At 41.9% G+C, this 13,320-nt stretch overlaps 1 protein-coding gene across 1 annotated transcript in view; it reads left to right on the top strand.

Moving 5' to 3' along the window:
- The window catches only part of LOC138481513 (cadherin-9-like), a 1,092,027-nt gene that overhangs the window by 897,275 nt on the left and 181,432 nt on the right, over nucleotides 1-13,320 (top strand). Inside the window, exon 7 of the mRNA XM_069613698.1 lies at nucleotides 10,486-10,739. Within this exon, the coding sequence (XP_069469799.1) occupies nucleotides 10,486-10,739 (254 nt within the window). The remainder of the gene's footprint in view (nucleotides 1-10,485; nucleotides 10,740-13,320) is intronic.

The raw sequence follows: 13,320 nt of genomic DNA on the forward strand, positions 1-13,320 counted from the left end.
CAAATAGTGGAGGTCAATGAAGGGGAAATAGTGAAACTGAAATTAAACCACAAGGATCAGGCAACAGGATCCAAGTACAGTCAGCCTGTAGAAGTAGCACAAAAAGGAACAAATCACATTTACACCTGAGATCGGAAAAGGTGGAACTTAGAGAGAGTTGCAGTGTTAATCCGTATTGAAGCCTACAGCAGAGTATCAAGAACCATTTGGAGAAACAGAAGCAGTAGAACTGGAGAACAGGTTGGAGGAGAGGCGAGAAGGAAGCAGCGAGGGAAATACCACACAAGGCGGAAGTGAACAACACAGTGAGAGAATGTTGTTGCCACAGGTCCAAGAAGGAGTAAGAGAAGTTGAGACCACACCACTGAGATCCTCGCCCAGTGAGAGTCATCAACGGGAGAAGAGAAGACAAACCAATTATGGAGACTTTGTGATGGAGTATGACCGAGATGCTCGGCAAAAGGAAGCATGTGGGGAAGCAGCCTCACAAGATCACGGGACCCCCCGAGATCTCGCGAGACTGCGATTGTGCATGCACATGGCTTTGGAGAGAGTATGTGAATAAGAGAGCAGACCGGGAGGCAAACCGGATGCTCCCCAGCACTCCTCCTGTGCTCAGGCCTCCAGCCCATGTACATTAATCTATCCCTAGTATAAAGGACAAGATTCTTAAATTGGACCTGGGGCAACTCACACATTGAAATTGGAAATGAGGCAACTCAGACATTGAACACTAGTGGCCTTGACTTACAGAATATATAGGGATCAAGCAGAGAGACTCTGAATTAGCCATTAGAATATTCCCAAGATTATGGGAGATCTGCATTGCATTGATATCATTTGTGCCATTTGTGAGCCTTGACAAGGACCAGTGGTTGAAACACGTGTTGGCTGTGGCTATGAACTGGCAGTTACTCCGATTCTCGAAATTGTGTCTTAACATTTTTCAACAATTTGTTAGGATGTCCTTAAATTGGTTGCTGTATCTATTGAATGTGGATACGCAAACAATACATTTTTTTGATTGGACAGTATGCGATGGTTCTCACAGTGCACTTCTGTCTTCATACCATGCTTTTTTTAAAAACTTTTTATCAGCTTGGAGGATATCCTTTTACCCGAAGTCTCTTTTCTAGGTCAGACGCTGCCTCGTCTTAGCAAACTCTCTCTTAGAGAGCATGGGTGTTGGTATTTCTGTAATTTGATTTTTGATACTTGATGTTATTAGTTTACCCGAGTCACGTTTGTTGGTCAAATCCCAAAATTCAAATCGATTGCACATCACTGCAAAAACTCAATTCAAATTACAATTGTTGATCCAGGCCACACATTCGAATTGACTGTTTTCTGTGCCTTTCTAGATGAAGAATATACCATCTTTATATCTCTGCCAACGGCGGATGCACTCTTGAAAATGATTACTTGCAAAGATGTGCAAGGATTCAAACTGGGTGCAGCCAGTACTCTATTGGCCGTCCCCTTGATTTGGTGATACATGGTTCCATTGAACATGAGATAGTTCTATTTCATGCACATAGCTAATAATTCACAATGAAATCAGTGGGAACTTGAGTCATGGAATCCCAGCTTTGTATAACCTTGCTTGTTATCAATAAAATATAATTCTATTGAATATTGGTGCATAAAGAGATGATATCTAATGGCACTAGGATCTCTGTATCTTGGCTACAACAACCCCTTCCACTGCGTTGACCATATCCCTTGTGTCTGTGATGCATGCATGTATTTTTAAAGCTAATGGTTGTAAAAACGTATCCAAGTATTTCACTATGAACACTCACTGATGAATAGGAAATACATAATAATAATAATAATTTAGTATCTATATAGCGCTATGGACCCTCAGGTATCTGAGCGCTGCTTATTATTAGCCACGGTGTGTGGTAGGATGAAAGGCTGAGTTTGACCCTACCGGGATTCGAACCTATGTCAGCAGGCTCTGCATAGATGCCAAAGCGAGCGCTCTACTCGCTGTGCTATTGGATGTGCTAACCTGCACACTCTATGCTGCACACTCTATGCTTTATGATTTATTTTGTTTCCTCTTTATGGGTTTCTGTCGTATTTGAACGGGTGTGAGTGCTTAGGATGTTCTGTGTGTGTAATATTGGAAGCCACAGAGAAGCTCACCAGGGTACACTACCAATTCATGCCCCGGGGCATGGACTTATATTTACAATCTGCTCCAAGTGAATGTCTGCACATGAGGTCTTCATGAAGAGCGGCTGAAATAAAGTATGGAGTGCAGCAAAAATATTAGGGGATACTCTCTCAGTCTTTCCAGACCACCACACATTTTTCACTTTCTATGGGTGAGTGGCGTTGGATATGTTTTCCTTTCACTCATCTATGCATCAGCTTTACATTTGACATTCAATGTCTTGAGTTTATCAGGTTAGTTGAGTCGTGATGATCATTGTGAAGAGCGCCCTACTCCCTCAACAAATCCAAAGTTCAAAGTGCTACACAAAGTCAAAGTCACGGAGGGCATTTGTGTTTATATTGGTTTGCATGAATTTATTTTTTTACGACATGAAACACTAACACAGGTAAAAACAGGCAAAGTGGCAAACCTGCGTGAAGTACAAAACATAAATAGGAAAGCTTGCAGAGAAGAGCCCGATTGGTGATGGGACATCTTTGGTACAGATTCGGGGGCAGGAGAGACACATTACAGAGAGTATTCAGAGTTAATTGAGTATATACATAGTCAATATCAGTCTGGCAAGGGAGAGGGAGTGATGTGGAGAAAGGAGAGGCTCTCCTTGGTTGAGGTGGAGGAGCTATGGTAACATTCTGAAGGAATGGGTGGTGGAAGTGTTTTAAATAAGTCAAGAGTAGAGTTCCACCAATTTGGTGCAAGAATGACAAGTGATAGAAGGAGGAGTAAGTACAAAGTGGTTAGACACATTCAAGACTAGGGAGTGTGCTAGAGTAGAGGGGTAGGTAAAAAAGTGTCATGAGTATTAGGATATGGGTAGCGAGGTGTACGCCCCAGCAGGGATTTGAAAATGAGCAGTACGACTTTAAAGGGAGCCTGTTTTTTCATGGAAAGCTGACAGTATTTGAGGTGGTGTTACCAGGTGGCAAAAGAGTGGGACAAGTTACAGAGAATACTTTTGGAGAAGCTGAGTATGCTGTCAGTGAAGTAGAAGGACTTGAGGATGAGGCAAAGGAGAGGAGAGGATGACACAGTAGTAAAAGCAATTTAGTACTAGGGTCAGTGTGACCGCTTTGGTGAAGCTGTATGAAAGAAGAAGACTGATGTTGCTGATAGCAGGTTAATTCTGGCCACAGTCTAGGTAGAAGTAATGAAATGGCAAAGGTTGTGGTTGCTATCAAATCAGAACCAAAGGTTTCTTACATTAGGGCAGGGGTAGAATAGGTCAGGTCATAATGAGATGGGTGAAGGAAGAAGGGGCAGGCATTAGAGGCAGGAATTGACATTATTTCGGATTTGTAGGAGTTCATAATAAGCAAATTAACAAGGCAGGTCCTGGGAGTTCCTCAGCCAGACATTAGTCCTGGTTACGAGAGACTTACTCAGAGTCTTTAGCTCACTATCTTTCACAGAGAAGAAATATCCCAAACATATCAGTCTTTGTCCTGCCCTGGGGCAGTCCAGAACCGAAATGCTAGTCAATTCTCCTCTGAACAAGAGTACCAACAGAAACCCCAGACACGTGTTTCAGTCTGGTTGGACCTCATCAGTAGGGTGTAGCTGTGCCTCTCTAAGAATAGTGAGCAAGGGGTCCACGTCTGGATTCCCCTAGTAATTTAGGGTGAGACCCAAAGTTACTTAAATATGCAAATTAACAAGGGGGTCTTTGGAGTCCCTCTGCCAGACATTAGTCCTGGTTACGAGAGACTTACCCAGAGTCTTTAGCTCACTATCTTTCACAGAGAAGAAATATCCCAAACATATCAGTCTTTGTCCTGCCTTGGGACAGTCCAACACTGAAATGTTAGGCAATTCTCCTCTGAACAAGAGTACCAACAGAAACCCCAGACACGTGTTCATAATAAGAAAAAGAAGTGCCATCCAGTGACAGATCACTTAGAGACAAGCACAAATGTGAGCAGTGAGGTCTGGAGTTAAAGTGGGGAAGAAAAAAGTTGAACAAGACGAAGGTGTAGAAGGTGAATTGTAAGGGGTTGAACACAGTATTTTATTAAATAAACTATGTTAGGTTAACATCCATTTTTCTACTCCATGTTTTGGACCTCTGTGTAATTTGAAACATGACTGAGACTCTGTCTGTGTGTTTTTTATTTGCTCTGCCTTAAGAGTATTTATGACTCCTAATGCAGGGATGCCCCACATATACCCTATAATCTCTCAGAGAGAGCCCTCTTTCTCTGATGGTCACGCAGTTAGGCTGGTGGTAGGTTTTTGCCCATGTAAACTGGATCCAAAATGGCAGAATACAATTTACCGGCTGGGTCGTTTTTGACCCCTCCTCCGTTCACCAAAATGGAGGTTGTCTTTGTTTTCCTGGAAGACCTCTGGCTTCCTGACTAGCCTTTGTTCCTCTTTGTGTATGTAGGAGGAGCTGGCTAAAATTGGCCATTGGACTTGTGACCCAGGAGTGAAGGCTGATGTTAGCTTGAAACCACTTCTGACTATTATATTTAGTGTTCTGTCTGGGATATTGTGGAAGTATTCCTTTGTCTGAGAGCTCTTCCTGTCTGCATGGGTGTGTTTGGAAGATGGCTGGAAATTGGCAGATCTCCACACTTTTTAAGACTGTTTGGTGTACCATTAGGTGCAGCCATCCAAAAGGGATAACTGTAGACCCCTTGCCAACTCTACTTGCCAACATCTAGATCTCTGAAATAGCACTCTAGAAGGCCTGCTGCACATGGAAGGACAGATGTTTTACACCAGCAACATTTGAAACTCTGAATATCCTGATGGTAACGCTCTGTCTCTCCAGGATGACCAGATGGAACCAACAATTTGCTTTCCCCTGATCCAGTTGGGCAACTGGAGCACAACTTGAAGGCTGTGTCTCCCTGATGTTCCTGGCTTTGTCTGCATCTCCTGACCTAGAAGTAGCTGCCCCTTCACTGTAAGGATTCTGAAGACTCTCTGTTTCATACCCTTCAGGGAAGCTTCATCCTAGGTTGTCCATCATGCTAACTGGTTGCATCTCCCTCAACTAGGAAACTCCAGACAGCCAGAGCAGCCTCGATTCCTGTAATCATACCACTAATCTCACATTCCTATTCTTAACATCATGGTTGGCTTCTGTCCAGGCAAATCCTTGTAACAATCAGGAATACTCGTTCTTCCCTATGGTCTCTTCTTCATGACCCCAGCCTCAAAAGGCAAATTCGGAGCCCAAGTATGATGTGGGAGCCCTGCTCCAACAACTACTGCCAGATCCATGCTGTTTGCACTCCAAAACCTCTGGGCTCGACCACTTCCCTGGGAATTAATGGATTGTGAATAATCACTCTTACCAAGGGTTTTGGGGTCCCTAGTTCACCAGTGACTCATTGCTAGGTCCATTTGTGTTTGCTGTTCTGCTGACTGCCTGTATCAGAACTGCCTTTTCAGTGCCATGTTTTTGATCTACCGATCCTCTGGTGCTGCTGGCGGGTTGCTTCTTGATTGATTTCTTAGTCCCTGGATCCCTTTTTCATTTTCAAGGGAATCTCGAGGACGTCACGCCATTTCACCTCTAGGAACAGCGCCTTTGGCACTTTTACATGAAGGTAACACTTTTCTGCCAAAGCCTGTCCCCATTCACACAACTGCTCACTCTTTGTCACTCTTGAAATTGCTAGTCTAGAAAGAACAAAAAAAAAACATTTTGCACACCTATTTCTGCTGTTTCATTTTCAATAAGGACACTTTCGAATATACAAATAAAAACATATTTTTACTTAATGTATTCCTAACCTGAGACATTGTTGCGTCTCCTGTTTTACAATATTACTTACCTGTGAGTGTGTTGTTTTTCTCTCTGTCTTTTCTTATATATAAAGTTTATATTTTTCATAAAAATATACTGTGTGGACCATCTATCAGCGGGTATTATTACACGGTATATACTGCATTTGTGAACCAGCTTCTACACCTCCTGAGCTTTAAGACTGGTCTGCTCTGTCATGTTTGATCCTGTTGAGCTGGAGGGAATCACTAGTAGTACCTTAGTGATGAAGATATATCTGAGAGCCCTGACCTAATGGCCTTAAGGAAAATCTCCCTATCACTTTTTAGGACATTAACACTAAGCTAAAAATTATGCTACTTAAAAAAATCATATCCTTTCAATACATTCTTGAACCATGGAAATGTTTTCCCTAGTGTTAATTCCAAATGGCATCTGCACAAAAGCAACCTTTTCACACTTCTTCAAAAATCCAATGTGTGTACCCACTTCGGTTATCTGTAGCTTGGTAAACCTATGGTCAAAATAGGCGGGTACAACCGAGTTCAAGTACAATGCATGGAGTCTTTGTGACAGAATATTTTCTACAGTTCTGAATTTGTTAGTCTTAATAATTTACAACAAACGGTATTAAAATTTGTAAACAGCTCTTCATATATCAAAACATATTGCACTTTTTTTAAAAATTAATACATAACACCAGAAATATTGGAAACCTCTATTTTTAGGAGTATGTTGCAGCATATCTATTTAAGGACCTACTTTATTTCAAACCAATAAATGGCTAACCTTAAATCCTAAAGCTTTATTATATTATTATAATTGGTTATTATTAAGCAGCTTAAAACCAAAGAGGTTTCTAAGCGCGGGCCGGGATTCAAAAGTCTGTTGCTCTGCGTCGTCTTGCTTCCAAGACGAGCGCCTTGCCACTGAGCTATATTACCTGCCTTAATGTACGCGTCACCCATCTGGTTTGTCTGAATAATAAATGGCACCTTTGAGTTATGCATATTAGGGCCAATTGGACTTCGTTTTTCTTTTCTTCCAACAAAATTACTCAATCAAATCTGTTGTTTCATCTTTATCCAATTTGTCTTCGTTTGTTTCTAACCAAGATACCACATCTAAATTGATAAACCCAATTGTCCAGCTTTTTCTCGACGGGCCGTGGGTGGCCACACTCCAAAGGAAAGCATGCTGTTTAACCAATCTTAGATGTGTCACTCTCTGCACACAGACTAGCTGTGTGTAGAGTGATACAATATCAGTGGGGAGTTAAGATACATAAGACTACTTGACCAAAACGATTGCTGATTCACCTGGTACATAGATTTCTCTTAACCAATAGCCAGGAAAACAAACCAATGACCCCCAACATAGTCCAGTTATCTTCCCTTCACTTGCTTATATAAAGGTAATATATAATTTAACAGTTGGAAATACATAACTTCTAATGTTATGTCATATGTGTTCAATTCCAATTGATTAAAAACCATTAATTCACTAAGAAACCCTTTTCAATTATGGGCACTGTGACAAAACATGGGACGATGTAATCTGTTCTTTGACGTTTGACCAATTTATCTTAGGAAAGTTGTTTTCAATGCAATTGCTACATACACGTTCTCACATTTCTTTGTAATGATTTTTAGCCATTATGAAGATCATTTCTGTTAAGGGTTGGTATTACTTCTGAGATTATGGGCCTCATTACACGGAAGGCGGTAATGGTTAACGGTCACCGTTAATTGTAACGGTGACCGTTAACCATTACCGCCTTACTACGAGGTCCCTTGCGGGTTTGGTGCTTTAACGCCTGCTTTTTGCAGGCGTTAAAAAACAACCCGCCAAAGGACCTTGGTGCTAATTACGGCACCGCAAAATTGCGGTGCCGTAATTAGCACCTTCCCCATTACCATTATGCCCTATGGGGCAAAAATGGGAATGTGGAAGGGCAGTGGTGGAAGGGGGAATTACTGCCCTGCCAACCTTGGAATGGGGCGGTAATTCCCCTTTCCACCAAGGCGGTGCCGGTATTTTACCGGCATGGACCAAGGTGCTAATAGCACCTTGGTCCTCCGCCTTCCGTGTAATGAGGCCCTATGTGTTTCTAAGGCGTAACACCAGTGGATGATAAGAAGCAAATGCTTTGGAACCCTTCTTTATTTAAAAAACGTGACCAGATAGTCTTGGATACTGCTGCACTCTGGGGTCATGATTTGGGGTGGAGTGGTTGTCCAATGGAAAATAAATACTGTTTATCAGACAGGCAGTTACTTGTGTGTGTTCAGATGCATGATCATCCAAACAACATGGCCGGAACGTGTGTGAATATTTCTCCACTTAATTTAACTTCATTAGCGTGTGATGATCTCATTGTTCCAGTACCAGCAACCCACCCGACCAGATGACAGACTGGTGCAAACACAGTGCATTGGCAGTGTGACAGGTGTACTTGTGGATTATTATTATCATTATAATTGACAACACAATCAATGACATTATAGATGGCCATGTAAATTTCAACAAGCACCACACAAAAGTGGAAGACATTAATGCAAGTTAATAAAGGGCTTCCCTGCTAGGAGACTTACAACTCTCAGGGTTGTGAGGAAGACAGGCTCTCTTCACCATGGACACTTCTACCCTTTGCTAGATGGCAAGCTCTGATCGACTACAGATGAATCTGCTACGTAGTTCAATATTTCGGGGCAATGTATTTCCTAGACATAAGCAACCGCACATACAGCAAACACCAGTAAAAATGTTTCTGTGATACTACACCTAGAAGCAGCTGAACACACCTCTTCATTGTTTAGTAGTGATGCACTGCTTCTCTATTTTACACCCCTGCATATATCCTCTGGGTTTGGTCGATATTCGCCGCCCCACACATGAGTTCCACCTGAACAACAGACATAACACTCCTCTTAATGCAGCCAGCGCCTCGTCTTTCCTGTAAGAAGCATGCCCAATCACAACCTTCCCCCTTGCAATTCGAAAACACACCCATCACCCATATCCCAGAATTCCATTCTCAACAATGAACATGCCAGGTTATTGACTTTTCATACACATGCCTATCCCAGCCAGTGCAGCTTGACAAATAGTGGCCAATTGCCCGCTCAAGTCGGGAGCAAGGAAAAACCGGATGTGAACAGGTTGGTCGAGCAAGGGGAAGTGCATTCTGGTGAATGACCCCCAACATAGCGTGTCTCATCTCCCAGAGATATGTGACTTCAGTTTTTATAAACATGTGTACACCGTAGCTCATAGCATGCATTTTAAGCAGGAATATCTCAATGTGACCTATTACACTAAACACCCATTTCAATGCACGACAATTTCATTGAAAAAATAATCCTGATGTTACATAAACAACTCATCATTTTATTTTCCTTTTTCAAAAAGAGCATCTTCGAACTGCAAAAACACATGACACAATTTATTAATAATGATCAGTAAGGGTGAATAAGGCATAAACAGGGTGGGGGGGGAATGAATAAAACACATGTTAAAGAAGAAGTAAGTAAAGGTAAGGGAGTGGTTAGTGGGGACAGCAAGGGAGGAACCTAGGCAGACCTCCCCAGGGGTGGACTGGCCTATAGGGAACTCTGGAGATTTCCCGGTCGGCCTCTGCACCCTGGGCCTCTTTTGTGTGGTATTTCCAAATTTTCTCATAGGAAAAGCATTGGGCTTACTGAAAATGTGTCATATGGGGCCACTTTGAACTTTATTTCCAGGGCCTCTTTTGGTCCCCAGTAATTATTTCCAGGGCCTCTTTTAGTTCCCAGTCCACCCCTGGACCTCCCCCATATCTTGCATTGAAGAAGAGAGCGTTCAGTCAGAAGTATTGAGTGGAATGGGAGTGGAAACTATCCCAGTGAATTGGCTTGCAGTGAAAGGCTGCATTGAGTTGCCTGTTCTTTGAAAAGGACTCAATTATACAGTCTTTGATTTGAAAACCAATAGGGCCACTGCCCGGCTTATTAATGGCTGGTGGTTTTCCAAACACCTTTATTGAAAGAAAAAGTGTGACCAGCTCTTGTAGAAGAGATTAATAGAAGACCGTAAAGTTAACTGATCAACAGAAGGCCTACTATGTTCCAGATTTTTTGGGCTAAATGTCTCCCAAAGGGAGAAAGGAATCAATCATTGGAACTGGAGGTGTACCCCTTTTTATCAGACAAACAGGAATATTAATTGAAAACATGCATGCAATTTAAAGATCATATATGTCTGCTTTTTCTTTGGAGTGGATGGACCTTCATTGGTGAGGAGAAAGATACGGTACATGGTGGTAAGTTGAAAAGGGAGGGGGCATATGGATCAATGCACAGAGTGTGTCAGTCTGAACTATTCAGACTCAAGTGAAATAAATGTCCTTGGGTTTATTGCACGCCTGCAGAAGAGCACCTTTAAACACATGTATTTGTCTTCCTCAAATCTATGATCATTTAAAACACAGTCGATTATGTGATGTCTTAAAACTGGTGATGAAAGAAGTCCTTCTAAACTTTCCAAGCAAATTTAATGAAATCGTGATTTCTAATTCTATTTGCAGCAACTGGATTTTGAAAATGATATGATCGTAACTTTTAAAGTGGAAGCAGCCAACACACACCCGGACCCCCGCTTCTTCCGCTTGGGGCCTTTTAAAGATACGGCCATGGTCAAAGTATTTCTGCAGGATGTCGATGAACCTCCTGCGTTTACAAGAAATTTCTATGTCATGGAGGTTCATGAAGATGCCAAAGAAGGCAGCATTGTTGGGAAGGTGACAGCAAAAGACCCGGATGCAGCCAAGAAGCCGGTCATGTAAGTGTCAACAGTAGAAGGCACCAACTTGTGGTACTGTAATGAACAAAAACGAAATATCCTAAGAAAATGCTTATTGAAACACACTTGTCTGAACATATATGTATCATAACATTGCAATGGCTGGTCGGTTTGTGGACAATCAAGGAGAAACATAGAAGGTTCTGAAGGTACTACAATGTGATAATGCACCTATAACAGAGCATTGTGTAAGTAGTCTTTACAACACAACACATTTTCATCATAATTTGATTATACTAATATTTAATATCTCTCAATCAATGAGTCCCTAACAAGTGGCAAGTTTGTTTCTGGTTGGTCATTGCATTAAAAAAAAATGGAAATTAAGAGATTTTTTGATGAGTCATTGCTTGTCGGCAGAACCACCTGAAGCCTGTGAAAGGCATACAATTTATTGAGAAGGTGACTATGGCTCATGGTGGATGACACATTCCAAACGAGAGTGAGCTAAGGGGTGTAATGTTATATTTGCCATGTACTTAATAAACCAGCAAAAGCTACTACTCTGTGGAGGACAATTTGCCCTGAACCCACCTCCCCACCTGTTTCTCTACATATATAACTACTGATAATGTCTTCACGTGTACCTTAGTATCCCTCAAATAACCCATAACTACGGTGAATATGGGTCAATGTGCAAGCACAGAAATGCCATAGAACATATAGGCTGGCAAATAATTGGGAACCTGAACACGGGCTGTGCAGCACCAAACCGGTGGTATGAGTGGAAGGTGGCATATCAGGCCATGTTGTGCTGTATTGAGGTACACATCTGCACTTAGCAGCTGGTGGGCCCAGAAGACAGTACAGTGGGATGTAGTCAGGGATAAGAGCGGAAGATGCTGTTGGTGATCCAGGATGGGCACCCAAAATGAGAAAGGCTGATACACACACCTGGGGCAAAGGAACACACTGGCATTAACCTCTACACTTAAACATAGCAGGTATTGAGTGTGCAGGAATTTAGCAAAGATCTCTACCATCTTCCTTTGACTGGCTCACACTCATACCCAGACATTTCTTCACCTTACACCACCTTCTTCAACCTTGGATCTACCATGTTGTAGCCTGGACTTGTCTTCTAGGTAGGAATACACTACTTTTATGGGTGAACCATTTATTGAAATGCTGAACTATGATGTAAGTAAGGAAGGAAGAGCATTACGGAAAGAGCTGAGGAAAGGGATTTGGTGGAAAGGAAAAAAGAAGCACCAGTGAGATGACTGTGAATGGAGTGATGACTGAATTGAAAAGTGGGATTAGAAGCAGTTGAAAGGTTATGTATGGAGGCAGCTGGAAATGGCTGTGCTTGTTGGGACTTGAGTCACTTGTTCTGGGAATTTGGTCTATGCTTGAAATGAATTATTGTATTTGAATTGAAATGTTACCTACCTCATCCTCAAGTGCCCTCGTACCCCTTCTAGCAAAGGCTAAACACAATTGATAAACTATACAAAATGGAGATATGATGCATCGGGGAGGATTGTAGTTCAAGCCTATTGACTGATTGCTACAAACAGGATCTCTAATCAGGAATACTCATGTTTTGCTACCCAGTGCAAACTAATAAATGAGTTATTACAGGCACAACAGTGTGGTGCAGTTTGTCTCTTCTCTCTTAATGATTGAAAGTGTATCCACTGTCTGATCAGAAAAAAATAATGAGTTTTAAGGCAATTATAAAATTAATGAGTGGTGTACAAGCAAGTGATTTCATTAAGAGATGCCATTATGGTGACTCAGTTGTCTATAGGAAGGGTTTGAGAGTTGTACACGTCCAGCAGATCCAAGCAGGATCCTTGGGATGAGAAAATCAATATGGCTGCAAAAGATGCAGGAGACTGTGTGTGACAAAAAGAGTACAGGAATTACGGCAGGTGTTCACATCGAGCAACAACGTTCTTCGTGGATGGCGCATGTTGGAGTTTGGTTAGCGTGTTTTATGTGAACCCTCCATCTGAGGAATTTGACATAGCAATGATTAGCATTAACCATCGGAAGTGGAGCAATTCAATTTGTTGGACGTTAAAGAGGGTGGGGCTTTCTCAATGTTGTCTCATTTAGAAGAATGGCTGTTTATCATACCTCTCACTTGCTTAGACTTGTTGCAGTACTTGGGAAAGACGGCTTTTGAATTGTGACTCTAAGGCTGCTGACAACACCTCATCTTTTGAAGGTTGTTCATCTGTGCTGCGTGAGGCAACATTGAGAGTGCCATCTGTATTTTTTAAATTTGACAACTATGCTCTCCTGTGTTCACTTACATACTCATAAATAACAGTGATTGAGTTCGGGTGAAATGGGAACATTTCTATTTTATGAGAAAATAAGTAAATATTGATGGTAAATCGTGTTGACTGAAAAACAGTGTGGATTCTAGATGCACAGGTGTTACTGAAATACCTAAACTATTATTGTGGCGCGGGAGTGGATGAAACAAAATGCACCTGATGAAATTGCAGAAATTGCTGACCTTTCTCCCTCACATTCCCTTTGCTGGCAAACAAAGAATTGACGGTGTGAGCGTAAAAACAACTCATCCATGCTTACAATGAAAACA

This window comes from Ambystoma mexicanum, chromosome 5p, assembly GCF_040938575.1.
Source record: "Ambystoma mexicanum isolate Mex_15411 chromosome 5p, UKY_AmexF1_1, whole genome shotgun sequence".
Lineage (NCBI taxonomy): Eukaryota > Metazoa > Chordata > Amphibia > Caudata > Ambystomatidae > Ambystoma > Ambystoma mexicanum.